The sequence below is a fragment of the Candoia aspera genome, chromosome 9 (assembly GCF_035149785.1).
Source record: "Candoia aspera isolate rCanAsp1 chromosome 9, rCanAsp1.hap2, whole genome shotgun sequence".
NCBI lineage: Eukaryota > Metazoa > Chordata > Lepidosauria > Squamata > Boidae > Candoia > Candoia aspera.
This window is the reverse complement of record NC_086161.1, coordinates 26,480,005-26,506,609: the sequence shown is the minus strand read 5'-3', so window position 1 is coordinate 26,506,609 and position 26,605 is coordinate 26,480,005. Positions and strand designations below refer to the sequence as shown.

Here is a 26,605-nt window from a genome sequence, read left to right as displayed (position 1 = left end):
GGGTGACCTTGGGCCGGTCCCTCTCCCTCAGCCCAGCTCCCCTCACAGGGTGGCTGTCATGGGGAAAATAGGAGGAGGAAGGAGTGTTAGGCATGTTTGCCGCCTTATTTATAAAAATAATAAAGGCGGGATAAAAAGTAAGTAAGTAAATTTACTCCAGGCACAGCAGTGGCCAGAGAGCCCTTTGGGCTGTTTAGCCTTCTTGGCCACACATTGCGTTAGCCAGACAAGTTTTATCCCAACCGGTTCAGGTTCAACGGAAAGAAATATAGCCAAGGGAAATATAAATACAATCCGGTTTAAACCCAGCGGTATCCACTCCCATATCCCAGTCTGGCTTCCTGGGGGCTCCTAAGCTTTGGACTCTTCTGAAGGGCGAAGTTGAAACCCATCAGGAAGCTGGAGCTGCGCCACATGTGTTCTCTGGCTGTTTGCATCACTAGTTCTGCACAGCTGGCAGTGTCCAGAAACCCCATGCCCTGTCTTGCGAAGCAGCATCAGAGTTCAAAGCCACAAAGCAGTTCTCTGAGCAGCCCCTCTTCTGCAGCTCACCAGAAATCCCTGCCTGGAAATGGCCTCCCTCGCTGTCTCCAGCCACAAGCATCAGATGGACCCTTCCTTGTGTGTCAGAAGCCCCTCGTGGGCATTACCTGCAAGATACTGTGCCACAGGATCATCTTACAGAGCTCCTTTATAGAGGCTGACATTAGCAACATTCACACACGTTGGCCTTGCACTGAGTGGTGCATGCTGAGCTTGGTTACCATTAACCTTAGTGTTTTTTTTTAATTTAGTGACAACCTTGTACAAAACCCCAAAACAGGTAAACTCAGTAATCCGGTTCAGGAGACACGCCTGGATGTATGCTTTCAATGAATTCACATTTGGGGCCACAGTGATGATCTTCCACTTTGCTCTACAGTTACATCAAGGCTGCCTGCCCATCATTTCCAGGAAGGCAGGAAACAGCACAACTGCAGTGCCATGCTGGGCTGTGCTCACCTCGGACAGCAGGGCATTCCAATCTGAAGAAGTTCATGCTGGTAAAAACAGAGCCCCCACCGCCCCTCCGAGTCTTCCCTCCTTGTCCCAGGAACAGCTCAAGCCTGCATGGGTGCTATCACAAGTCCTCTTGGCACCCAGCCTACTGGTGGTCACTGGGTGCACACAGGGTGCAGGGCACGAGTGGAAGACAGCCAGGAGCACAGCTGCTCTTCGGCTCCTTTGCCGACCTCCCTTCAGTTGGGGGCGGGGGGCACAGGTGAGCAAAATTACTTTCACAGCAACTCCCAGGGCCTAGGGCCCTGGTCTTCAGACTAGGCCTGAGCCAACACCCTCCCTCAGCAGAAGAGTATTTCAAAGGGAAAGAAGAGCTCCCGGAGAGGGACTTCTTCCTTACCTGCAACTTCCTATCAAAAAGTCAAGTCTCCTTCAAGTCAAGCCCAATCTCGAAAGAAGTCCAAGGGGAGAGGAAAGACTTGCTCCTGCTCTCTTCTGCCCAACTCCCCGACTGGCCCACAGCCCTGAGATTTTCATAGTGGTTTCCTACCCAAGGGTCAACCAGGAGCAACCCTTCTGAGCTTCTTTTGAGATCAGGCAAGGTCCAGTTGGGCACCACCCCATTACTTCCATCTTTAGCACAAAATTTTAGCTGTGACACTTGGAGGGCACTGGTCCCTCATGGATTTTGCCGGTTACTCAGGTCTGCTAAACATGATCCCCACAAGGAAGTATGACTTGTGGCAGAAAATCAAACCGTGTTTTCCTAGACTCTCACTACACAGAGAATTGCCCTGAAGGAAAGAGCCAAGCTGCACTTCCAGTCATACCCGAGCTGTGCCTGGACATGGACTGCCCGCAAACTGTTCATCCCGTTTGACCACTCCCAAGTGTGAATACATTATCTCCAGGACGTGACTAAAGGAAAGCACATGGAACAGATTCCCTTCTCCAGAGCAGAAGCAAGAACTTTTCCAGGGTCCTACATATACATTCTTCTGGTCTGTTTTTTTTCCAAAGGAACTCTCATATTGCCATTCCATTTCTAGCCCCCAGGCCATTCTGCACTGGTTGTCTGAAGCTTAGCTTCACCACCTCATAGCCAGCTACCCAATAGCTCCTTGCAGAGTCTTGCAACTCTGGCACTTGGCCTGAAAGGGGTCTAGCATGACCTTCACTGTCATTTTGTCTCAGCATGTTTGTGGCAGAACTCTTCACTGTCCTACGAGCCTGCTCTCTGCAGGCTGGGTTCCTTCCTCTCAGGCACTGAAGCACTTACCCTGCAGTCTGAATGGAAAGTGCTGGTTTGGGGGAGGGGGGGAATGGGACAGCCATTGCCTCTTTTTTCACCTTGTACAGCAATCTCCCTGCAGGAAAAACACACCTATCCCCCTCACTCTGGGATGGCAGCCTGCAGGCAATGTAGGTATTTGCAACCTCAGCCTGGACCACCCCGTTCAGTGCAAAATAAATGACTTTCAACTGCTCCAGAGGACAGCGCAGGCCAAGATTCTACAGCTAAAGAAACAAAGATCTGGGAAGCGTCATAAATAGGGGACAAATATTCCTTGTTTGGATTTCAGCAACACCACACAAACTCATTTCCAGAAACAGCCAAGATTTCTTTCTCCCTGGGTGCTGCCATCTATTTCCAGTCTCTGAAGGAAGAGTCAGTGGCTAGAAAACAGTCTGTTCAAGGATGCAAGGAGCAAAAATCCCACTGGGTCTTGTGTGAAGGAGTATCAGCCAGGAGTCAGGAACATCTTTCTATGGTGGGCTCAGCCAGGACTAGAGATACTTGTAAATTAACTTCTCGGGTATGGTCTGCACCTCCATCTTAACAGGACACTTGTAGAAGGAGGAAAGCAGCACCTCAGTGTAGCCAACCAGGAAGTAAATCTTATGTGGTGGGAGATTCTGCATTAGAATGGCACAGATTATCAAAGTGTTGGCCCGACGCTTCAGCACAATTTCATCAGCCAGACAGCCATGAAAGGTGCCAAAGATGAACTTGCGGATGAAGACATCCTCCAGCGTGCGCTCAGCTGCCTCATTCTCACCATTCAGGTTACCTACAGGACAGTCCGAAAAAGCAAGGGCCAATTTTATTTTTCTTGTGGATCCAAGAGCACCCATCAGAAGTCCTAGCGCACAGCAAGCCTTAGAGAGTCACTACAATGCGTTTGTCCTACTCTTGTCTGCGGGTCATCAACACAGCTAAGCCAGATGGGGGCTGCCTTGTGCCTCGCGGTACAGCTCCAACTGATCGGGTCAGTGGGAACCGCCTCATGCAACAACGTTTTCAGACGCCCACTTGCAAAGACTTGCCGCTGCTGCCATTTAATTCAAAAGCATGAACGCGCGTTTCACTTGGAGCGTTTGAAAAGCCTCTCCGACCTCTAGGCTGCAGCCCTGCTTTTCCCAGCATCCTCTGAGCTCCACAAGTTGCAGGGGGCGGGGGGGCGGTGCAGCTGGAGCCCAGAAGTTCCCCTCTTTTCCGGCCCCCGCAGTACAAGGTGCTGCCGGTAAAGCGTGATCAGGGGAGGGGAGGGGAGGGGAGGGGAGGGGTGGGGCAGCCGATGAAAAAGGGACGACAGGGGAGGGGAGGGGAGGGGAGGGCTGGGGCAGCCGATGAAAAAGGGACGACAGGCTGGGAAAACCAGCAGCGGAGAGCAGGAGGCCACCAAGGCGGCGGGGACGGCTTTGCTGGGTGTGGGGGGCGGGGGCGGGGGCGGGGGCGACAGAACGGCTGCTTAAACGGGATTGGAAATGCCTCGCGGCCACCGCGGCGTCTCCTGGAGGGGCGCTAATCCTAGGAGGGCACTTGGGGAAAGGGCCTTCCTTGCTTCCGCACTCAGCGAGGGCTCCGGGGACTGGCCCCCGGCCCGGTTCCCGAGAGAGGCCGCGCGGCTCACCGGTGTGCTGGGAGAGCCACCCCTTGCGCTGGGCGATGAAGTGGGGCGGGTGGGCCGCTTCGTACGTCACCGGCTGGTTTCCTTTCCGAGGGCGGACGCGGGCCGCGTGGCTCTGCAAGAGAGAGCGCGGCGCGCGAGCTCCGGGGGTCGCTCCGCGGGCCCGCCGCCCCCGCCCCGCCCCGCCCCGCCGCGGAGCCACCCTCCCGGAACGCCCCGGCGCAGCTCCTACCTTGCCCGAGGCGGCGCTGCTCCGGAACCCGCGCCCCGCGCCGAGGAGCCCGTAGGCGCCCTTCAGAGCCCGCGTGGAGGCCTGGAAGGAAGCGGAACCGCGCGGTCAGGCGCCCTCCGCGCGCGAGGACGGGCCGCGCAGGGCCGCCGCCGCCTCGGGCACGCCCGGAGCCCCCCCCGCGCCCCGCGCCCCACTCGCCTCCGCGGCCCTCCGCCTCGCCGCCGCCGCCGCCGCCATGGCCCCAGAGTGCAGCCGCCGAAGTCTCGCGAGAGGCGGGCGGGGCGGGGCGCGGAGAGGCTCCGCCTTGGTCGAGGGGAGGGGAGCCTGGCCGCGGCGCCGGGGCCCCGGCTGCTGCCGCGCCCGGAAGTCCCGCAAGCGAGGCCGGCGCCCCACGGCCCCTGCGCCGCCTGTCGCGCCCAGCGCCGCGCGCCTCCGGCTCCAATTTGGAGCCGCTCCTCGGCAGCGCTGCCTCCGTCGCCGGGGCTGCGCCCTCCGGGAGGGCTGAAAAGCAGAGATGGGGGAGAGGGGCGGGGGGGATCGAAGGCGGCCGCCTTCCTCGCCGAGGCTCCGGGCTGGGAGGGACCAAGCCTGGAATCGCTTGGATGGGGGGGTTGCTGGCTCACCGCCGGTAAAATTCGCTTAACGACGGCAAGGGGACCTGCTGGGTTTGCCCCCGCTAAGCGAAGCAGTCACATGACGTCTCGCTTAACAGCTGCATTGTGGAGAGACCTAAATGCAGGTCCGTTGTGGTCATTAAGCGAGGCCCACCTACATGTCTGGCTTTCTCAGCCTGCCAGCTGTCCTGTTCCAAGGGCAGGCCCCCAACTCTGCCAGCACAGGCTTTCTGCAAAGCGGTTCCGGCGGGAAAAGCCCAGAGGCTCCTCTGCTGTGAGGTGAACTTGCGACGTTTCTGGAGGAGGACGGGCATGTTTGCAGGAGAAGCAGAGCCGGGATGGCTGGCCGATGAGGGAAGAGGAGCTCCTGAGCTCCTGATGGCAGTAGCTTAAACAGATGCCCTCCTGCAGGAGCAGGGGAAGAATGTGGCATTTGCATCCTGCCTTCGCGAAAACCGCATCCCCCAAAGCGTCAGACATGGCTCGGTGCTTGCACAGGGGACCTTTCACCTTTGCAGGGGGTAGACCTCACACCTGTCACAAAACCGTGCAATCTGACCCTTTTGGCTCAAGATCATGTGGTTTTGGAACGGGTGTCCATTGCTCTCTGTTCCACTGAGAGGAGCCGCCCCCTGGTGGAGACAAGCGGGTGCCGTTGCCAAGTCAGCAGGGGTGAAGCATCTCCCCAGCCCAGAACATCCAGGTGCCATTCAAAGCAGCTCAGGCAGAGACCACCTTAACTCACTGAACTGTAAAACGGGGAGGAGGCGTGCCAGATTCTGCCAGCGTGGCCAGCGTGGCCTTCCTGTGCAGTGGGTTTCTTGGTCCGGTCTGCCTAGTGGGGCTGCTGCTTGTGCTGCGTTACTGATACATTTTTATCACGTTGCCTTTAAGGGTCTTGAAACACTTGACTTGCTGTAAAGCTTACACATGACACTGAGCCGGCTATGCCACGCACAGTCTGGACCTGCGTCTCAGGCTGGCAGGATCCGGGTGCTCAGATTAAACCCTTCCAAAACTTAGCTGCTTTTCATCAATAAACACGGGGGTGATCCAGTCACAGCAATTCCAGATGGGGCCCTGCTCACACCAGGGGATTTGAGACCCTTCTGAGCACAGGGCTCCTGCTTAAACGGCAGCAGACGCTGTGGCCAGAGGGCCTCTGCCCAGCTCTGGCTGACTGGCACGCAGGTCACAGTCCTGCCTCAACCAGGGTGCCCTGGCAGCGGAGGCTCGTTCCCCGATCATCACGCGGTTGAACCACAGCCAGATGTCCTAGGGAGGGAACCTGGAAGTACTGGCTACTCTGGAACACAGCAGCCCGGGGGCCGGTGGGAGAGCCACAGCCACAATTTTAAGGCCACCCCGCTGGCCCCCAGGCCCAGTTCAAAGTGCTGGTGGTTCTGCGTAACCCCTGCATGGCGCAGGGCCCCACTACGCCAGGCGCTGCCAGATCGGAGGTTACTCCACCCATCGGGCACGGACATCTCCAGCGGTCCTCCGCTTGGGAGGTTCGTGGGACCTTGGGGCCATCGGGCTCCTCTGTGACAGCCCCCCAAAAGCCCCTCTTGGAACGAGCTTTTGACCCCACCAGCGGGCGTTTTGTGCACTCGCCGTATTCACACTCCTTGTATTATCCTCAGTTTGGTTTTACAGTGCTCAGGATAAGGTTGGGGTGGTTAACAAATATTAATATCTGTTATTTAATGTTAACAAATATAGCAAATATTTTAAGGATAGCTCTATATGTTTTATTGTTAGCCATCTTGAGCATTATTTTAGTGAAAGAGCAGATTATAAAATAAGGAATAAATAATTCAGGTTAAAGCCATTTGTATTTCATCAGCGAATGGTACAAACAATTTTTTTTTAAAATGTTGCCTCCCACCACCGATCCACAGGCCCTGCTCAGTCTATAGAACAGGACTTGAATTTAGATATTAAGCAGTATTATAACCGGCTTCCACTTTTACTTTACAGGGAGAACTATTTAACAGCTCCTGAGAAGAGCCAGGCACATCCCAAAGCAGCCCGTGTAGTCTGGATGAAACCAGAAGCTGACCCTGACAGAGGAGAGAATTGTAGCTTCCATGTTTTAGTGGTCAATTTTTGATCCAGAAGTTTTTTTCTCCTGGTTCTACAAGTGACCATAACTGGCCGACAAACCCTCCCAAGAAACTACTGTTTAATTTAGGGATTATTTATTATATTCTTTCACTGTTGTCTGTGAAACCCAATACATGATAGTCCAAACATGGAAGAGCTTAGCATTGGCCAAGTGTCCACAACTGTGCCTGGTAGAGACTTTTTTGAACCGAGATTTGTGAAGAGGAGATGCCTGAGTGCCCTCCAGTTGCACCTGGTTGGTAGGTATGGAGCTGCAGCTGTCTTGCCAGGCCCAGATCATTCTCCTGCTCTCCCTAGTTGATGAGCGTCGTTTCAGACACAGTTTCCTTGTTCATGATGGGAAACTAAATTCATACAGTACCACACAGAAGATTCTGAAGATCGTTGTTTTGGGGTACCTGCTCTGTTACGTGTACATGTGCGTCACAGTTCCCTTGCCAAGCCTGTCTGGGTTCAGATACATTAAGCAAAATGTGGCTTGAGAGGTAGTTTGGTGTAGTGGTTAAGGCACCAGGCTAGAAACTGGGAGACACTGAGTTCTAGTCCTTCCTTGTAGAAGGCCGAGGAAATGACCCTGAGGGGCAGGAGGAAGAGCCGCTTCCAAGGCAATGTCAGATAAAAGGGACCTGAGTCTGGGGCAAGAATGTAACCTGGGAAAATGTTTCAGGCAAGCCCCTCCCTAGTTCACATGAAGATAAAGGGAGGAAGGAGGGAAGTCTTGTGAGATTCTGTTACTATAGCTTTACAATAAAAGTAGTGCTGACCTGCAAGGCCCTGGTTTCCTAATCTGATCTACCTTGAAGGGGTGACACTTAGGCATGAAGCCAGCTGGGTGACTCTGGGCCAGTCCCTCTCTCTCAGTCCTAGGAAGAAGACAACCAGGGAAAACGGCTTCCAAAAATCTAGCCAAGAAAGCTGCAGGGACTAGTCCAGGCAGTCACCAGGAGTGAAGACCAACTTGAAGGCGCGCGTGCGCACACACACAGATGTGGCTTAGCATGTTGTGAACCCAATGAATTGTAGTTTATTAAGTAACCCACTGTTAAACCATGGCTTAGCACAATGTGTGAACTCACTGCTGACTGTATTGCATCTCACTAAGTCTTGTTTTGCTTTAACCAGGAATTGTTGATGAAGTCACACAATTGGCTGGGATAGCACAGCACTCTAAACCACAAATAAGCAAGTCACCTAATGGCTGAGCAGGATATGTGAAACCAGCTCCCCACATGCTGCAATGAAAGGCAGCAGGACCTGTGTCTCTCCTTACTTCAGCTGCCTCGTTCTACTCGGGGTGGCTGGCTGACTGGGCCAGCTTCTGGCCAAAGTTCCTCTCCTGTAGACAGACATGGAGACCTCTAGATGCCAGCTCTGCCTGGGTCACAACTTGGGACTGGAAACTGGCTGTGATTCAGAGAGGTCTGGTCCATGCTATGAACCTCTTTGCCTTCCAAAGGGATGGATGAGTTTTCTGTTCTTGGCTGCAGCTGCGCCGTTGCTTGACGGACAGCAGGCCCTGAGAGAAGAGAAGAGTTAGAGTGGAGCAATAGGAAGGCCAACTTGGTTGGGATGACGGTCTCAAGTTTCTGGAGGGCGTGGAGCTCCTGTGTTACATTAGTGCCCACAATTGAGTGCAAGCCACACACATGGGATGAAGACCAGTGAGCAGGAGCCTCCTGTCTGCCTTTTCAGTAGCATTCCTGTCAGCCCTTTGAGGTAGACCAGACTTGGACACCGTAGTTATGAATACTAAAGCTACTTTTATTCTTTAGTTACAGTAACAGAGTCTTGCAACTCTGAATATGCCTCCGGCCTCCCTCCCTTCATTCTAATGATAACTAGGGAGGGGCAAGTGTGAGATGTTTTCTCACATTACCTTCCTGCTTTGGACTCAGATTTCTGTTATCTGATCTTTGTCTTGGCTGTGGCTCTTCCTCTTGTTCCTCAAGATTATTCTCACGGCCCATTATAATTTCCAACTCAAGTGAATAAAAATGATGTATTAATAACTGACCTTATTCTAGGTCAGGCCTGTTCCTCACACTGCAATCAGACATCAGGATCCATTTCACCAATCAGGCAACTGGGGCCACTTGCAAAACTTTTTATATTGAGAGGTGGAACTGGGACTTCATACCTGATTTGGCCAAAGTCACTGGTGACTGGTCAAGGCAAAGATCAGATAAAGGGCGCTTGAGTCCAGGCCAAGAAAGTTGTTCACAAAAACGATTCAGACAGGCTGCCCCCTCTCCCCCAATCACATGAAGATAAAAGAGGGAGGAAGTGACGCACATTCAGACTGGCAAGATTCTGTTACTATAGCTGTTCTAATAAAAGTTTCTTAATCTACTCTACCTTATAGGGCTGACTACCTTTATCTCTTAAACTCTCTTCTGGCGTCGATTTTAATAGGGCTCCAGCCAGCCCTCAGTGGTGTCAGGTGGTCCATATGGAGAAATGCCGCTGCTGCTAGGGCTATTGGCTTAATAAATGGAAACTTTTATCAGTGCAAATGCAGCTGGACACAGATCCCCAATAAGGATTCCTACTAGGTGAAAATCCAGCACCCAGCAACTCCAACATATTGACTCTCATGCCCCATGCATAAAAAAATTATTTGTGGGAATAAAGTGTATGAAGCATTGCCTCCAGGATGAAAGGGAACTTTCTGGTTTGTGTGGCTGTACCACAGTGTGGCCCCAGTTCAGGAGTTAAGTGTGAAGATACGCTTAACCCGGGAAGATTTTCCATTAAGCATGAAAAGTCCCTGAAAAAATTCCCATACTGGACACCCACGAAGTAGGATTTCAAACTCTCCTTAGAGCTCTATTCTCCAACTTAGGAGTCATAGAAATAAAATGGCTCTGCATAAAATCTCTGCTGAGTTAGTATTGGCCTTCAATGCCACCCTTTCCCCCACAGGATGAAATGCGCTTTTTGGCTCAGGTCGTTTAGCAGAATCACTGATTTACTGATGGGAGCCCAGGGGGGAGCTTGTGTACTTTTGCGAGATATATGGATGCAAGTGGGAACACAGAACAACATGCTCAAAAAATGCTGTTAAAGTTTTTCATCAGGGAGCAAACACTACCAATGGTCATGACTCCCCTCTGTCATACTCCCCGATCACAATGTCCTGAGAACATCCTGATCAGACTCGCATCCATCTTCATCAAATCTGTGTCAACAGACTGAGAGTCGCCAGAAACCCAGAAGGGAGGGGGTGTTGGCCTGGAGTGTGAAGTGAGTTGTTTAGGCTAGGCATCTATGGCCCAAGGCCATCTGGCCGAGTATCATCCGGGCCATCTGTTGGCAGAAGGGGGAGTGCATGCTTTGATGGGTAGAAGGGGGGAAAAGTAGAGAATGTGAATTTTAAATTGTAGAACACGCAGGAAAGAAGCCATTCGCAACTTTGCTTTGTACCAGACGCTTCGCTTCATTAAACAGTTTTAAAAAGCCTAAGTCTCAGAACTGTCCTTGAGTGAATGCTCAAGCATTCTTACTGCCTTGGGTGCATGGGAAGAAAACCTTACAAGGGCCACTAATAATTATCGTCTTACTACTCAATATATATTTAGGTATTCAAATTGGAACAGTGTGGGTAAAATGCTGCAGAAGGACAAAGTACCAAAAGACAAGGCACAGGCTTTCAAAATAGAGGGTGGGGTGGGTGGAGGTGTTATATAATAAAATGAGAAAACAAGAAATCAAATTACCAGGGGTGCCCTTAGTGGAGCTTGAGAAATGCAAAGGTACCCTAAAGCTCCAAAGTGGTGGGGAAACTGGCAAGAGCCAGGATGGGGAGAGTCCCACCCCCTCCTCCCCAGTCTTCCTTCTAGGGCCCCTTAGAGAATTAAAATGCAAGAAAATAAAAGAATGTTGATAATACTGAGGAAGGATACTTGGAAGGAGAAATAATGCAGTAAACAGTAACACATAGCCTTCACTTTCTCAATAAACCATTGTTTTTGTCATTCCATCTTCATTACCTGATTATTTCTGACCTATTTCTATTTTTTACTGAAGCGTGAAATGCAATTGCAACTGTAGTCTTTTCCCGCTTCAGTTTTTTGCACCAGTAGGAAACCACAGGAAGACAAGGACGACAGACACACGCTTTCCACAGCAAGTCTGCAGGTGCAATCCATGGAGTGCTGGGAGCCTCCTTTGGAAGCAGAGAAAGAAAAGGGACGGGGAGCAAAGGGTTAGAAACTTACCAAAGTAGCTGAGGATGACAGGCAGGAAAACCAGACCATGCAGCGTTCCTAAGAGTGTGATGACGAGGTTCAGGCGGAAGAAGAAGAGCTGGATCAGTTGGGCCTTGGCAAATGCCAGGACCACGATGCCTGGCAAGTTAGTCATTGCCACGCCAGCAAACACCTGAAAGAAGGGAGAGGGCCCGCAGGGCAGAAACATCACACCTGGGGAGTTCATCTGAATGGCAGGATCTAGACCACCTCCCCAGCTCCCTGTCATGGTAATGGGACCATCTGCACACCCCTTGGCTGCAGCACATCTAAGGCCGACTGGGCAATCGGGAGGGGGCTGCTCCTTCAGGAAAGCTGAGCTTGGCGGCTTTTGAAGCCTGAGCAAAGTAGCCGGTGAATGGCAGGCAAGAGACTGACTTGGCTCTCAGGGCTGAGGATGGAGCTGAGGAAAAGGGCCTGCAGAAACGGTGTATCGTGCGTTACTTGGAAATGCACGAAAGCACGTTATTAGAACCTGCCATCTCCAAGTACAGTGCCCAGTGCAAACGTGCCATTTGTGGCACACACATCCCTCTACCTCCAGCTTACTTGGTCCCATCCTTGCCTCCACTGTCCTTACCGCACTTCCCATGTTGATTGTGGCTTCTCTGGAGCGTTCCAGTTTGGTGGGTCTTGTGCTGACAGCGAATGAGTGGGTGACGTGGGAGACAAACTCCACAGAGATGCCCACCGCCTGCAGGACAGCGGAGCAATTAGCAGTGAATGTCAGTAAGCCTCAAACAGAATGATTAAAAAGATGGAAATCCCAAGTAAAACATCTTCATAATTGGATAGAACTGCTTGAGGAGTTGCGTGGAGGTTCGGAGGAGGAGTGGACGGTTTGGAGATGCTTAAACAGACGGCACACTGGTTTGGCCAGAACTAAAGATTATATGGGAAAATGGGGGTTTCTCCCTGAGGGCAAGGTTATTTGCTGTGAATGCAGCAATATTCAAACAACTGCCCATCTTTTACAGTGCCCTTTGGGACCGAAATGCACACAGAGTGGCTTATTGGTCGGAAACACCTCTGCCATCAATGTGGCCCGGTATTCGGCTAGAGTTATATAAATTTTATATTTTTATTAAATGTTTTTAACTTTTAAAATTTTAATTAATACTTTCCCCCTTTCTATTTCCTGAATTTCTGACCGAAACAAGATGAGACCTGATGCACTTGCCACTGTTGTTCACCCACATGAAAGTATCACTGTCAGTCTTTCTTGTGGGAGGCCACAGTCCAGAACACAAGAAGGATCAGTGATCCTGCTCTCTGCATTTTATTTCCTCCCAGCTTCACTTCCACATGGCCATGAAAGTCTCCTAGGTTAGTCACTTTAGAAGTGCCCTTCACTCAGGCAGCCAACATCCACAGTCCAGTTGGACTGTTAACACAATTCCACATTGGCGAGTCCCCATCTCAGGTACAGTGTCTACTTCTAGGCACTCTGTTAGGAATCAGAAAAAGGCAACAAGAATGATCAGAAGAGCTGGTCCTTCACAGGACCAGAAGTAAGGTCCTATGAAGACAGATTGATGGAACTGAGAATGTCCAAAATGGAGATTACTAAGAAGGGATATTGGACCACTTCTCCATATTTGAAAGGATGTTGCACAGAAAAAGAAACTATTGCCTACCATCCTGGAGAATAATGTTACAGAAATGCAAATGCTGACTGAATGTTGGAAAAAAACTTCCTCAGAACAATAAAACTAATTCCCCAGAGAGACGGTGGGTTCCCCTTCGCTAGATATGTTCAAGCAGAGGCTGGATAGGGATGCTTTAATTTGCATTCCTGCACTGGACACAGATGGCCCCTTCCAACTCTAGAATCCAGCTTTTCCACCAGCAGTTCCAAGGCAGCACCACCAGCGGGTCTTCTTTGACCTAGTTCCCATTCCAGGTTCCACTGGTGATACTGCAAGAGGGGTCTTGAAATGCGGCTGTCCGAATGGAGGAGGCACTCCTGTATGTCTGCCACACCTCAAAGGGATTCGTGCAAGCTGGGAAGTCTGATACTACCGATCCTTTTCATTTGCCCTTCCACTTTCTCCTCTTTCTCTTTTAATATATTATTTTAATAAATATAATTTGGATGAGTGTGCACTCTGATTGTCCCAAGAAGGATTTTGTTAGTTTCTTTAGTTTTAAGTCACCAAGGAGAGATATTTTAAGTCGAGCGGAAGCAGGCAGCTCCTCTTAGGCACAGTTCTAGCCAAGCCAATTTAATGGCCTTCTGTCCGCGCAGCTGCTCCTTGCCAGAGGTGGCCTGACTGGACAACTGCTATTAAAAAGCGAGGTCCAGTTGGTCTCCCTAACAAGGTCGTTGGGTTATGGACAGGAACTCTGATTTTTTTTTTCATGGTGGCAAAATCCTACTTTTAGGAGCCTACTTTTATCATAACATAAACCTTGATACATCTGGCAAAGTCTGTGGCATAATTTGCTAATGTTTAGTAATACGGTAATCCACACTTCAAAAATTGGTTTGTAAAGTGTCTTAGGCCTTGCATTTCTGCTCTTGGTTCAAGCAGCCCCTCTTTATTTTAGACTTCCGGGCAAGCCTGAAAAGCATCTGGCAGAGGAGTGCTGCACTGACCCAGGGCCCAAATTGCTTTAGAACCGTACTCCACCCTTTTCCAAAAACAATAAATATTCTTGCTTTTCTTACTACAACAGATTAATGAGCCACACAGCAGTCAATGCAACAAGCCGGGTCTTATTTGGAAAGGAAGCAAAAATAGAGCTGCCAGTGTCCAAATGCCTGTGTAACCAATAAATGGACCATGTACAGTCTCTATATAGTTAACCCGGTGACCAAAGTGCCGAAGGAGGAACGAAGCTAAAAGAGCTGGGATTTTGTAGCTTGGAAAGACAGCAAATTAGCAGAGAAATATATAGACTTATGTACCATGTGGAAAAATAAACAATCCTCTTCCATTATATTAGAACCTGGGTTACCTGGGATAGCCAGTAAAGGATCAAAGGATAAAAGGGAGGACAGTTCCATAGAGCGCATGCAAATGCAACTGCCAACAGAACTTGATTGCAAAGAATGTCATGGCAGAAAAGGCTCCCAACAGCAACCGTTATATACAACTTTTATCTACCCTGGGACACCAAGAAATTTGTGTGACTTGCTTTATTGCGATATGCACTTTATTGCGGTGGTCTGGAACTGAGCCCGCTATATCTCTGAGGTATGCCTGCATATCCCTCCCACTGGCTGTGGTGCTCAGGTCTGCCTGTGGACGTGCCTGCTGGCTACCTGGTTACCCAAGCATGAAACACTGAACTAGGTGGCTCCCTGCTCCGATTCTGCATGGCTCCTCTTAACTTTTGTGTCACAAGGCCATTGTGCTGCAGCCATCAGTTCCTTCTCCAGGAGGCCATGCTCAAAGAGAGGAGGAAATAGAAAAGAGGAGCAGCAGGAACCCCATTAGGTGGGTGGGGCCAGGTACCCAGACACCCAGCCTGGGAAGACAGCTGGGGGACCAGAATCCCTGGGGGCGTTCCTTGTCACCTTTATCAACCTCATCTTCCAGGAGAATGTGCATGGAGGGGAGAGGGGTTCAGATGGCTGGGGTGGGCTGGCTGGCCATGGCTGCTAAGCAGAGGGCAGGGTGGGAAAATTGCCAAACGCTGCTGGGGCGTTGGGGGGCACTGCCAACTGGGAGAGACAGAAGTCATCCAGGGGAGGCTGTGGGGACTGGCAAAGGATCCGGGCAGGGTCCAAGGAAGTTTGACTGGCAAATTGGCTGGGGGAGAACCTTGGCTGGGAGGACTGGCCAGCCAACAGTGGCACAGGTTCTTTGGGGTGGTCTCAGCCCCAGAACCGGCTGCTAAGAAAAAGCAGCCCAGGAAGATGCCAGGAAAAGCAGCCGGGGGCGGGGGGGGGGGCAGAGCAGCAGCAGGGAGAGGAGCCCACTGCCTCCTTCGCCAGGCTAAGTGGGGAGGGGGCAGTCCAGGCCAGGAACAATTGCAGTTTTCTAGGGATTAGGCTGAATGTTTGCAGCCCCTGTCCAGCAAGAAAACGACTCCAGTGGGGAGAAGAGAACTTGGCTGGGCAGCTATTCAGGACTTCCTCTGGGGCCAGCCAGAAGCTTCAGCGGGGGTAAAAGTAAAAAGTTAATGTGATAGAAAAGTTAACTTCTTCACCCTCTGTGAGGAGGTCGGTGACTGGGGAGGCAAAACAGTGCTGGAATTGGCTTAGCAGGGGTCACTTGGAAGGTTCCCCAGCAGCCAGAGACCAGTGGAAGTCTCTGAGATACAGAATCTTTGCAGACTGTTAGAAAAGTAAAGCTGTGCCTTGTTTGCAGCTTTGGAACAATAAAAAAGAATCACGAATCAGTTTGTGTGCTGCCTTTGTACCTTTCCCACACCAAAAGGGATCCTCTCTGACATCCCACTAAAAAAGATTCCACAGAATTCTAGTAAATAAAAACAGTTCCCGGGGTGAGTTTTTAAAAGACGCTACTTTACCCATTTCATACATTTGGAAAAAACTCTGAGGCCGCTTTTACTCTCATCCCATTTTTGAGAGATCAATCCCCCCCAGAAGAATATTAATTTCTCCTTCTGCACCCAAATGCCATTTTCCCCATAATATCCTACACCTCCAGAAATCTCCAGGGAGGACCCTGGAGGAGGATACTCCAGAATATGAAGCACAACTCGGGGGCTGTTTATTTTCAAAGGTAAGCACATATGTCGGTGCCCTTCCCAGGGAGCAGCTGGGAGTTTAGGCACACTCCCCCCCCCAACCCACCCCCTCCACCTCACACGCACCGCACCATACTGTGTGAATCCCCAGGGAAGGTCGGGCTTACCGTGACCAAGTTGATGAGTGAGACAGCGTTGTAGGAGATTCCCCAAAGAGCCATGATACCCACAGTGTCCACTATGATCATGACAATGGTAAGCAGATTAATGAAGGCCGAGCGCAGGTCCATGCCCAGGAGGATGTAACACACGGCAAAGGTGGGCACCAGGCAAAGGGCCAGGTTGATGATGCCCACAGCAGTGATAGTCAGGTACTGCTCATAAAACACATAGGTGATTCTGCGGAAAGAGAAGGGGTTCCTGGGAGAAGCTGGGGAGCACACAGAGGCCCACCATCCCCGCTGCAGAACTGTAGACTATAAGGGTGAGAAGGGAACGTAGAGGTCACCTACTTCAATCCTGCCCAGGACAGGAATCTAGTATTGTAGCATCCTTTACGGAGAGCTGCCCTGCCTCTGCCTAAACACACCAGCGGAGGAGAGTCCAGCAGCTCCTCAGGCCGTCTCTTGCACTGTTGAACCATGCTGACCAACCAAAATCTGCATCTTTGCAGTTTAAGTCTGTGGCTTCTCGTTCTGTCTTCTGGAATCATTCTGAACCAAACTGCCCCATCTCCCACATGACAGCCCTTCAGGCAACTTGGAGACCACTGTCATGTCTCCCCAGTCTTCTCTTCTCTACACTTTAGCTTTCCTCATACTGTATGATTTTTATTTCCAGCCCCCCTGACTGCTCTCCTCTGTGGTATCTTTTCTTCTGCCTTTGTCCTCCAACAAAGCTTTGAGATTGTTCCCAACAGCTTGCTGACCTCAAATAAACAAATGTGATTATTCCCCCAAGGAAGTGAAAGTGGCCCCCTGGTTCTTCCTGCCCCTATTTCCTTCCCGCAAGGACCCTCTACAGTAGGACCTACCTGAACGTAGAACTGACTCTTCCCAGTCTTAGCCTGATGCAGGGAATGAGGAACTTCTAGTCTACCAGGCCTTTGGGCATCCCTCACCCTTTCCCTGGCCTTTTGGGTGGGCTTGCATGGCCACAGAGCTTTGAGGGCCAGCCGTCCCATGTTTTGCTCACCCTGAGCACTTTTTCTGAGGAGAAAAATTGATGAAGCACCTGCCTGAAGACATATGGCATGCCTGGTGCTTCTCTTGTCTGCACCTTTCCCTTTTTGGTACATGGGGTAGATCCAGGAATTCTTTCTTATGGCTGTCAGGCTTTTAAGACTGACGTCAGCCCTTTGAGGTGGGCCAGCTCAGGAAACAGACTCCACAAGAAATGCCAATATAGTGAACGGACTCTGGAAACCCGGACAGTGCTTTCCTTTCCCTCCCTCTTATTCCAGAGAGAGTTAAGGCAGGGTCACCCTAAGTTTCTTTCTAATACCTTTCACCCTCCCCAGGCTTGATACATGTGTTGCTGAAAGTCTCTGCATACCTTCGCCAAGGTCAACTCTGTGGAACTCTACAGTTCGGTAGCTCAGGGCCTTCGCTGCCCATGGCATTTGCTCAGAAAGCCAAGAACAACTCTCTGGCCAAGCCCACGGCCACAGAGGAACTCCTTTCGATTCTTCTGAGCAAAGAGCATGGCTCTCACAACAAATTGGCTGGGACAGACAGCCCTGAAGCTGCCTTGGGATGAGAAAGCCTCTGGACCCTTCTTGCCCTGTGATGGGGTGGCTCTGCAGCCATTTCCTTCCTCAGCTGCCCCCCTCCCATCTCTGCTTCGTTTCTCCTTCCCTCAACTTACGTGTAGGGGAAGACCTGGAAGTTTGGGTCGGTGCCAGGGACTTTCCTCAGAGTAGTCGTAATGTCAGCTGCCAGCTCCCGCATTGCCTTCAGCGCTGCCGTGTGCTGCTGAGAGGTCTTCAGCGGGGTGTGGTAGGCCATGAACCGGGACGCTGTTTGAGGCAAGAGACAGTCCCTGCATCAGCTGCTGCCCCCCGTTGGTCTGGTCCCACCACAGCCCTCCTCCCAAAATCACAATCCTGCCTTGGAAATTAGGCAGGATGGCATATAATCGAAGCCAATTCTGTGCCCATCTGTATCCAGAGGCGAGCCGGTGCCCTCCTGCTGGCTGCACAGGTGGCGCATACCTATGGCCTGGCCTACTCACCCAAGATCTGCCCATCAGACCCCAGCCGCACAGATGAGTCATAAGCACCAAGGCCCCTGTGTGGAGAGAAAGGAGTGAGCCTGCCAGGAAAGCAGACATCCCTCTGGACGATGCAGGCAAACATCGGGTCAGGAGCACAGACCACGTCAGACGAAAACGGACCCACGAGCCTTCCCACACCACTGTTGGTAGCACTCACCCCTTGGGACATTTCAGGTTGGGGATGTCATGGAGGAACCAGGGCAGAAATCTGTTGAACTCTTCTGGATTTGGCCGGATGGGGCCACTGGAGTTGCCCATGCATTTGTTCCACAGGCAGGAAAGGGAAGCTACCAAAGAGAGACCGAAATTGGACTCTTGGACACTGTCCAGCCCCCCCCCCCCGATATTTTGCCACATGCACTGAGATGAGATGAGCTTTTGCTGTGCCCACTCCAGTCAGCCACCCCCACCTTCCCACGCAGAGTTCCTTACGGTTAGTTGAGGGGCAGAACTTGCCCTCCTCGGGGCCATTACGGTGAATGCGGCAACACCTGGATAAGGGGTTCAACCAGTCGATGAAGTCGTCCACCCAGGAAGAAGCAGGAATGGCCAGGAAGGACCTGAAAGCACCAGAGAACCCAGGACATAGGCCAGCCGCAGGGCCTGTCGTCCTGAGGAAAGGAGAGCCTCGGCAGAGGCCTTGGCCAAGGACGCTTTGTGAACACTGGGTGGAGATCCCAGAGATGCTCTCTGCGCTTGCGTTTCATAGACACCATTCTGGCCTCAGCCGGAGCACTGAGCTTGGGACGTGCTGTGGAGTTGCACATGCAACAAAGCAGCTTTCCGACAGCGCGGTGTTCTCAGAGGCATGTGCGTAAAGCCGCAAGGCAGCCATGCTATTGCTTTGGCTTCAAACACGTTTAGTCTACCTGATACCTCCTTCCATGTAGAAAATTTAAATCCAAGGGTACTTTTCAGTTTAGTAGAGGAAAGGCAGAAAGCTTAATTTCTACTTGGAGGTGGGAAAGCAGCTTCCAAATGGCTTACCTCTCAGGGAACCGTGTGGCAGACTGGATCTTCTGCATCATCGAGTCATTATTACAGCCTGAGCTGGAACAGATGCTGTTCATTCCAGGCACCGTGGAGAAGTTGTAGCCAGCAGTGGTGACGAAGTAGGTTGGGGCACCCACCATGAAATACTGGCCGAGGTACTGGAAGTACCGCAGCAGGTAGGAGTCCTGAAACCGCAAAAAAAGCAAGTGGAAGTGTAGCCATCCCTTGACTGTAGAAACTGTCCCATTGAAGATCCACCTTCCTGGTAGCTCCAGACTGGAGTCCCAGTGGCTCACTCAAGGGCAGATCCTTGCCAGGGTTCTCCCCAAAAGAATGGGGGCCAAGGCTACAGCACCCTCCCCCCCCCCTTTTTTAAAGCTTCTCACAAAATTGGGTTACTTTATTTCTCAGAACATTGGAACTCAGCATTCTGGAGCAGATAAGCAAGGTGCAGCACCAGAAGGAAGAGGTGGAAATGATTCTACCCTGTTCAATTTAACCATACATTTTTGTTTGCACACCTTACATTTTCCTTAGTACTTCTTACGGAAGACAGTCATGAATTTCCAATTCCTTACTTGCATTAATTTTTAAAAGAGAGAGAGAAATCTCCATCAACAAACTGAACAAGGAAGAAAAGACTGATGCCCATAACTTTTGTCATGTTGCTTCTCAGCTCTCTCCTGACTGGGGATATGCCCCATTTTGAAATCCAGAAGACCTCTTCCAAGCAAAGCCACTGTCCCTGTGATGCATGCTGGTGCCTGGCAAAACCCTTCAGTCATATGGGTGCCACCTAGTTAGGGAAGGTCCATCAGCAGATACCGCAAGACTGATTAAAAAATGTCAAATATTCTGAAAGAATGTTTGCTTTGCCTTGTATTCTATATGGTTAAATCTGAGGAATGAAGTGGGAGGAAAGATCTTCACTGCTTCTAATTAAATAAAAAGAAGTAAATCAGATACGTTGAGATGGTATAAAAAATAGGACAAAGTAAGATGGACTACAGTGGGCCCTTCTATAATACAATTTATAGAAATGTATTAAAAATAAATTATAACCTTTCAGTGTATGTTTGTTAAGTTCTTAATATCGTGAGACCAACTAGGGTTAGGGTTAGGGTTATGACGGGACCCGGAGGGCAGGCCATCGTCGGGGAAGACACCCCCAGTGTTTATTACCAGTGGCATGTTCCGGCCCTCCATGGTCATACCCAGGCCCTGGATGGCAGATCCTTGCAAGCCCTAGTCTTCGGCTGCTGCTACTTAACGCCAGGTCAGTGAACAACAAGGCCCCCCTCATATGTGATTTAATCACAGAGGAGCGGGCAGACCCTGGCGTGTATCACCAAGACCTGGCTCGGCTCAGAAGGGGGAGTAGCCCTCTCCGAGATATGCCCGGCTGTGTTTCAAGTGTGGCACCAGCCGAGACACCAGGGCAGGGGAGGAGGGGTGGCAGTTGTCATTAGAGAATCTTTAGTGGCCTTCAGGGGCCATGCTCCGCAAGTGGCAGGTTGTGAGATCCTGTTCTTCAAGTTGGGATCCCGAGAACACTTGGGGGTGTTGCTACTGTACCAGCCTCCCTGCTGCGTAGCAACCTCCCTGCCTGAGCTGCTGGAGGCCGTCTCGGGGTTGGCAGTGGAGTTCCCCAGGCTTATGGTTCTGGGGGACTTCAATCTGCGGTCCCTGGGACGTGCCTCGGAGACGGCTCAGGAGTTCATGGCTACCATGGCAGCTATGGGCCTGTCCCAGATTATTCGGGACCCGACTTGAGACAGTGGTCACATCCCGGACCTGATTTTCTTGTCGGAGCAGTGGCAATGTGATCTGAGGGGAGAGTTAGATCTATCCCCGTTGTCATGGTCAGATCACGCCCTGGTGACCCTGAGATTCTATTGTGCCACCCGGCTCTGCAGGGAGGCAGGACCCATTCGACTGGTCCGCCCCCGGTTACTGATGGACCCAGTAGGGTTTCAGAGGGAGCTGGGGGTTCTACCCAAGCATCTACTGCACGGTCCAGCAGAGGTCCTAGCCACAGCCTGGAATAGGGCCATGGCCAGGGCCTTGGACAGGATCACGCCTGTGCGACCTCTCTTTCTCCATTCGACCCATCACTCCCCGTGGTTCATGGAGGAGCTGAGGGTTTTGAAGAGGGTCAAGAGACGTCTGGAGCATCGCTGGAGGAAGACAAAGACTGAATCTGACCGAATACAAGTTAGAGCCATTATTAAGGCCTACCTTGTGGCGGTAAGAGCAGTGAAACGTGAGTATTTCTCCGCTCTTATTGCATCCTCAGAATGCCACCCGACGGCCCTGCTTAAGATTGCTCAATCTCTTCTGGGTCAGGTAGATCTAGGGACCCACCTACAAGGCCGTTCGGAAGAGTTTTCACAGCATCTGCAGGATAAAATCACTCAGATCCATTCTAAGTTGGACTCTAAGTATGAAGTGGAGTGTGGGGAGATGCCAGGGGAATGTACTTACCCTGTTATCTGGGAACAGTTTGATCCTGTTGGGCCTGAGGAAGTGGACAGGATCGTCTAGATTGTAAATGCCACCACATGTCAGTCTAGACCCGTGCCCCTCCTGGCTGGTGAAGGCAGCCCGGGAGGTGACATGTGGTTGGGTCCAGGCGATGGTTAATACATCCATGAGAGAGGGGGTGGTCCCAGCTGTCTTCAAGGAGGTGCTGGTGCACCCCCTTCTCAAAAAACTTGAGAGAGGGAGTGGTCCCAGCTGTCTTCAAGGAGGTGCTGGTGCACCCCCTTCTCAAGAAACCATCACTGGACCCTACTGTGTTGGACAATTTTCGCCCTGTCTCCCACCTTCCCTTTTTGGGGAAGGTGGTTGAGAAAGTGGTTGCATTGCAGCTCCAGAGAATTCTGGAGGAAACGGATTATCTGGACCCCTTTCAGTCAGGTTTCAGGCCAGGATATGGGACGGAGACTGCATTGGTAGCACTTATGGATGATCTCTGGCGGGAGCAGGATGGAGGGAGTGCATCTATCCTGGCTCTCTTGGACCTCTCAGCGGCTTTCGATACCATCGACCATGGTATCCTTTTGGGGCAGCTCAGGGAGTTGCGGGTGGGTGGTGTAGTTTTGCGCTAGTTCACCTCCTTCCTCCAGGGCTGTTCCCAATTGGTGGTGATAGGAGAGGAGAGATCCGACCCTCAGCCCCTCCACTGTGGGGTGCCGCAGGGCTTGGTTCTCTCTCCGCTCCTATTTAACATCTACATGAAACCACTGGGTGAGATCATCTGTCACCATGGGATGAAGTATCATCAATATGCTGATGACACTCAGTTATATATCTCCATCCCGTGTGAGGTAAGTTGTCATGATCACCGTTACGATGCTTGTGACATCGCAACGGCTCGCGTGACAATGCAGGGAAATGGGTCCCGGGCGGATTAAGGGAAAAGGCAACTAGGTAACAAAAGAGAGCAACAGGTGCTGGCAACAAAGTATCAACTCTAGCTGGAGGGTCGGAAGAAAAAGATACAATGTTGCAAAGAAAGCAATTGACAAGACCAGACCACGAGGCGCGCCCGAGCTGTCAGATTACGAACCTGATCGCCCGGCAATGAACCCTCACCGGCCAGGGAAGCAATCAAGGAAACGCCCAGAGCACAGGAGGGGCTCCACAACCCCTCACCTACCGACGACGGAACCGACAGGGCTCGGGGGCGCACCCAGAGTAAGAAGGGGTGGAGCGCTGACCGGCGCAGGCTATTTAAATCCTGTTCCAGCACACTCCACTCACTCTCAGCTTTCTTAAAGGGCACGCATACTGTTACTCAAATAAAACCAGAACCTAAGCCTACACTAGCGTCTGTGTTTCTACTGGGTAGCAGGCAGAGCCTGACATAAAGCTGAGAGTCACCAAACCAAAGTCGCCAAGCTCCACCGGATGAAAATTTTCCGCGGGAGAGATCAACTGGCGAAAACGGAACTGGGGACAGCAATGGAGCCAGCACTTCGCACCAGAGGCGTGAAGGACGGCCCACAAGAGGCAGAGGCGACCCGACAGCTGCTGGAGGCGGTGCACCCGAAATGGGACACGGACACCCTCCCTGCCCACACCACACCCCAGTTCCAGACCTGGAGCTCCAACCCAGATGGGAGAGCCCTGATGGAAGACGAAGTCGGGGACCAACAACTCCTCACATGGGCCGGCGGAGCAGGACCCTGGATGGGAACACCCTATTCCACCTGGAGGCTCCACTACCCCCAAACGCCCGAGCAGGAAGGCGCAAGACTACAGACCGAACAGCATCTGGCAGCACCGACGTCGGACGACCAGGGCACACCAGACAGGGTCACAGCCCTGGAAGCCAGGGTACGAGACCTGGAACACCTGCTCCAGTCCCCGACATCGGCAGACCAGGGCATGCCAGACAAGGTCACGGCCCTGGAAGCCAAGGTACGAGACCTGGAACACATGCTCCAGTCCCTGGCAATGATCGTAGGCGAGCGCTCCAAGACTGAGGTGGCACAGGGGGCAAGAGGGGATCGGGGCACCCTACCCACCCCGCCAACAACCCCGAGCGGAAGGGGCCAAGCACGAGACTCTGTCGCAGGGCTTCGTGGCCCCAGGCCAGTGGGAGCCATCCCTCACCACCCACAGGTAAGGGTCCCGCAAATTGGGGGGTTCGCCAAAGACTTCCCCGTAAAATTTGACGGGGACCCTACGAAACTGTCCTTCCTTCTCACGAATGTGAGGGACTACATGGCCCAATACGGCCATTACTTCAGCACAGAAGCAGCCAAAATCTCGGCAGTGGCCACCAAGCTCCAAGGCAGGGCTGCGGACTGGTACGTGCAGATGTCCGAGTCCAGAGCCCCAGCCTTGGCCAATTTCCACGACTTCCTAGCCGAGCTGAAGCATTACTTTGAGGACCCCCTGGTGAAAGAAAGGGCCAAGTGCACACTTCAAGCGCTTCGCCAGGGAAGAAAAATGGTGGCTGACTACGCCCTCGAGTTCAAGGTCCTTGCAGGCAAAATCACGGAATGGTCTGAGGCCACCCTGATTGACATGTTCAAGCGTGGCCTCAACCAGGAGGTACTACAATGGGCACTCTACAAGGATGACCCAGCCTCCCTTCACAGGTGGATCTGCCTAGCCTGAAAAGCAGAGCACGCTCAGTGCACGTTCCTGCTCGCAACCGCAGATGACAAAGTCCATCCCAGCACAAGAGGACCAGTCCCACAGTCGGGCCCAACCTGGCACACAGACCAACAACAGAGGCTTGCCCGCAGGCAATGTACCAGGTGTGGGAAGATGGACCACCAAGCGGTGGACTGTTTCAAGAACAGGACAACGGATCGCCCACCCAGACCAACACCGAAGACGCCGCACAAGCCATCCAACCCCCCCAGACGTCTGACAGGAGCACTAGCAACCCCGGACGAGGACGCGGATGCCTACCTCACAGGGGACACGATCAACGCTCAAGAACAGCCGGCAGACAACGCCCCCCACCTGCTCTAAGCAGCGCCGCTGGGCAGGTGGTGAAGAAAGGGCGCAACAACCCCAGGGTGACTGACGATTGCTCCATCCTGGCAGGGAAAATTGAACTCTCATACGGCCCCAGAGCCATCGCGGTCGAGGCTCTGGTGGACTCTGGACGCTCCAGAAATCTGATCCACCCAGACATTGTCGCCGCATTAAAACTGCCCTGCTCCCCCCTCCCTAAACCGCTGGTGTTCCAACAACTCGACGGCTCTACAGCGGGGGGTGGGGGGACCGGCCACCCAGAGGACCGGAAAGGTCACCCTGACAATGGGCACCCACAAGGAATCCATAGACTTTGTGGTAACCCAGGTGGGGAAACCCATAGTAGTGCTGGGGATCCCCTGGCTAGCACACCACAACCCACACATAGATTGGAGGACACGCTCCATCAAGTTCAAAGACGGGGTCTACCAGGCACCGACACTGGACAAACCATCTGCTCTGACGTTGGGGGGGGCAGAGGTCATCGACCAAACCCACGACCCCCCCCCAAAGGACTGCCGGAGCAATATGTGGACTTTGCAGATGTCTTCGGAGAAGAGGAGGCGGACCAATTACCCCCCCACCGCAAGACGGACTGCACAATTGAACTGCTCCCAGACGTCCCATTACCCAAGCCCAAGATCTACCCCATGACCCAGAGAGAATTAGCAGTGCTGCGGGAATTCTTGGACAAAAACCTCTCCAGGGGCTTCATAGAACCAGTGAACTCACTGGTTGGAGCACCCGTCCTATTTCGGGAAAAGAAGGATGGCACCCTGAGACTATGCACCGATTACCGCGGATTAAATTCCGCTTCCCTATCCAACAAATACCCCCTACCCCTCGTAAAGGACATGCTGGCACACTTGTCAAATGGAAGGGTGTTTTCCAAACTTGACCTCCGCGAGGCGTATTACAGAATCCACATCAGGGAGGGGGACGAGTGGAAAACGGCATTCAACTGCCCCTTGGGCTCCTTCCAATACAAGGTACTGCCATTCGGTCTTGCGGGGGCCCCAGGGGTCTTCATGCAACTCATCAACGAGGTACTGCATGAACACCTATTCAAGGGCATACTGGTTTACCTGGATGATGTCCTCATCTACACGAGGACGCAGAGGGAACAGGAGAGGTTAGTGAGGCAAGTTCTCACTAAGCTCTGGAAAGCCAAACTCTACGCTAAGCTGTCCAAGTGCAAATTCCATAAGTTGCACTTGGACTACTTAGGATACAGAATCTCTGACAAAGGCGTAGAGATGGACCCCGCGAAGGTCCAGGCAGTTTTGAGCTGGGAACGCCCACGCACCAGGCGTCAGCTTCAAAGCTTCGTGGGGTTCACGAACTTCTATAGGTCCTTCGCGAGGTGGTTCGCGGAAATTGCCCTGCCCTTAACCGATTTGCTCAAGACCAAAGGCATCGGGACGCGGTGGCACTGCGGGTTAAACTGCTGAGCTGCCGATCGGAAGGTCGGCGGTTCGAAACCGCACGGCGGGGTGAGCTCCCGTGGCTAGTCCCAGCTCCTGCTCACCTAGCAGTTCGAAAACATGCCAATGTGAGTAGATCAATAGGTACCGCTTCGGCGGGAAGGTATCGGTGTTTCGTGTCATCATGCTGGCCACATGACCCGGAAGTGTCTCCAGACAATGCCAGCTCTTTGGCTTAGAAACGGAGATGAGCACCGCCCCCTAGAGTCAGACACAACTGGACTTTACGTTGAGGGAAACCTTTACCTTTACCTTTAAAGGCATCGGGGAGACGCGCAAGGTCAAAAACCCAGGGGCCGTACTTAATTGGACTCCTGCCGGTCAAACCGCGTTTGACAGGCTAAAAGTGCTGTTCACAGCAGAGCCAATTCTAGCTCACCCGGACCACTAATGGCCTTTTGTGGTGCAGGTGGACGCCTCTGACTTCTCAATAGGCACCATCCTGCTGCAAAAGGATTCCGCTGGAATCCTGAAGCCATGCGCCTATCTCTCGAGGAAATTCTCAGAGACAGAGGCGCTGGCACGTGTGGGAAAAGGAAGCATTTGCAGTTAAAGCAGCACT

The 26,605-nt window shown here is 52.2% G+C and overlaps 2 protein-coding genes across 2 annotated transcripts in view; both read right to left on the bottom strand.

Moving 5' to 3' along the window:
• Positions 1–2,548: 2,548 nt before the first annotated feature.
• Positions 2,549–4,409, bottom strand: MRPS24 (mitochondrial ribosomal protein S24). Its single transcript, XM_063311337.1, has 4 exons — positions 4,342–4,409; positions 4,144–4,224; positions 3,915–4,026; positions 2,549–3,071 (listed from the first exon to the last, which is right to left on the bottom strand). Exons 1-4 carry the CDS (start codon positions 4,378–4,380, stop codon positions 2,788–2,790), a joined length of 516 nt encoding a protein of 171 aa, XP_063167407.1. The 5' UTR covers positions 4,381–4,409; the 3' UTR covers positions 2,549–2,787.
• Positions 4,410–7,873: 3,464 nt separating this feature from the next.
• NPC1L1 (NPC1 like intracellular cholesterol transporter 1) overlaps positions 7,874–26,605 on the bottom strand; it is a 35,800-nt gene continuing 17,068 nt past the window's right edge. Inside the window, exons 11-19 of the mRNA XM_063311316.1 lie at positions 19,055–19,245; positions 18,500–18,627; positions 18,225–18,354; positions 18,026–18,081; positions 17,660–17,810; positions 15,961–16,192; positions 11,712–11,825; positions 11,102–11,264; positions 7,874–8,400 (exon numbers count right to left, since the gene is read on the bottom strand). Of these exons, the coding sequence (XP_063167386.1) occupies positions 8,243–8,400; positions 11,102–11,264; positions 11,712–11,825; positions 15,961–16,192; positions 17,660–17,810; positions 18,026–18,081; positions 18,225–18,354; positions 18,500–18,627; positions 19,055–19,245 (1,323 nt within the window). The 3' untranslated portion in view covers positions 7,874–8,242. The remainder of the gene's footprint in view (positions 8,401–11,101; positions 11,265–11,711; positions 11,826–15,960; positions 16,193–17,659; positions 17,811–18,025; positions 18,082–18,224; positions 18,355–18,499; positions 18,628–19,054; positions 19,246–26,605) is intronic.

Bases quoted from the DNA above. Each gene is read 5' to 3' on its own strand.
- MRPS24 (XM_063311337.1), bottom strand. From the start codon at position 4,380: ATGGCGGCGGCGGCGGCGGCGAGGCGGAGGGCCGCGGAG. The intron at 4,225-4,341 runs GCGAGTGGGGCG...GCTTCCTTCCAG, and splicing joins CGAGGCGGAGGGCCGCGGAG to GCCTCCACGCGGGCTCTGAA. The intron at 4,027-4,143 runs GTAGGAGCTGCG...TCTCTCTTGCAG, and splicing joins GCAGCGCCGCCTCGGGCAAG to AGCCACGCGGCCCGCGTCCG.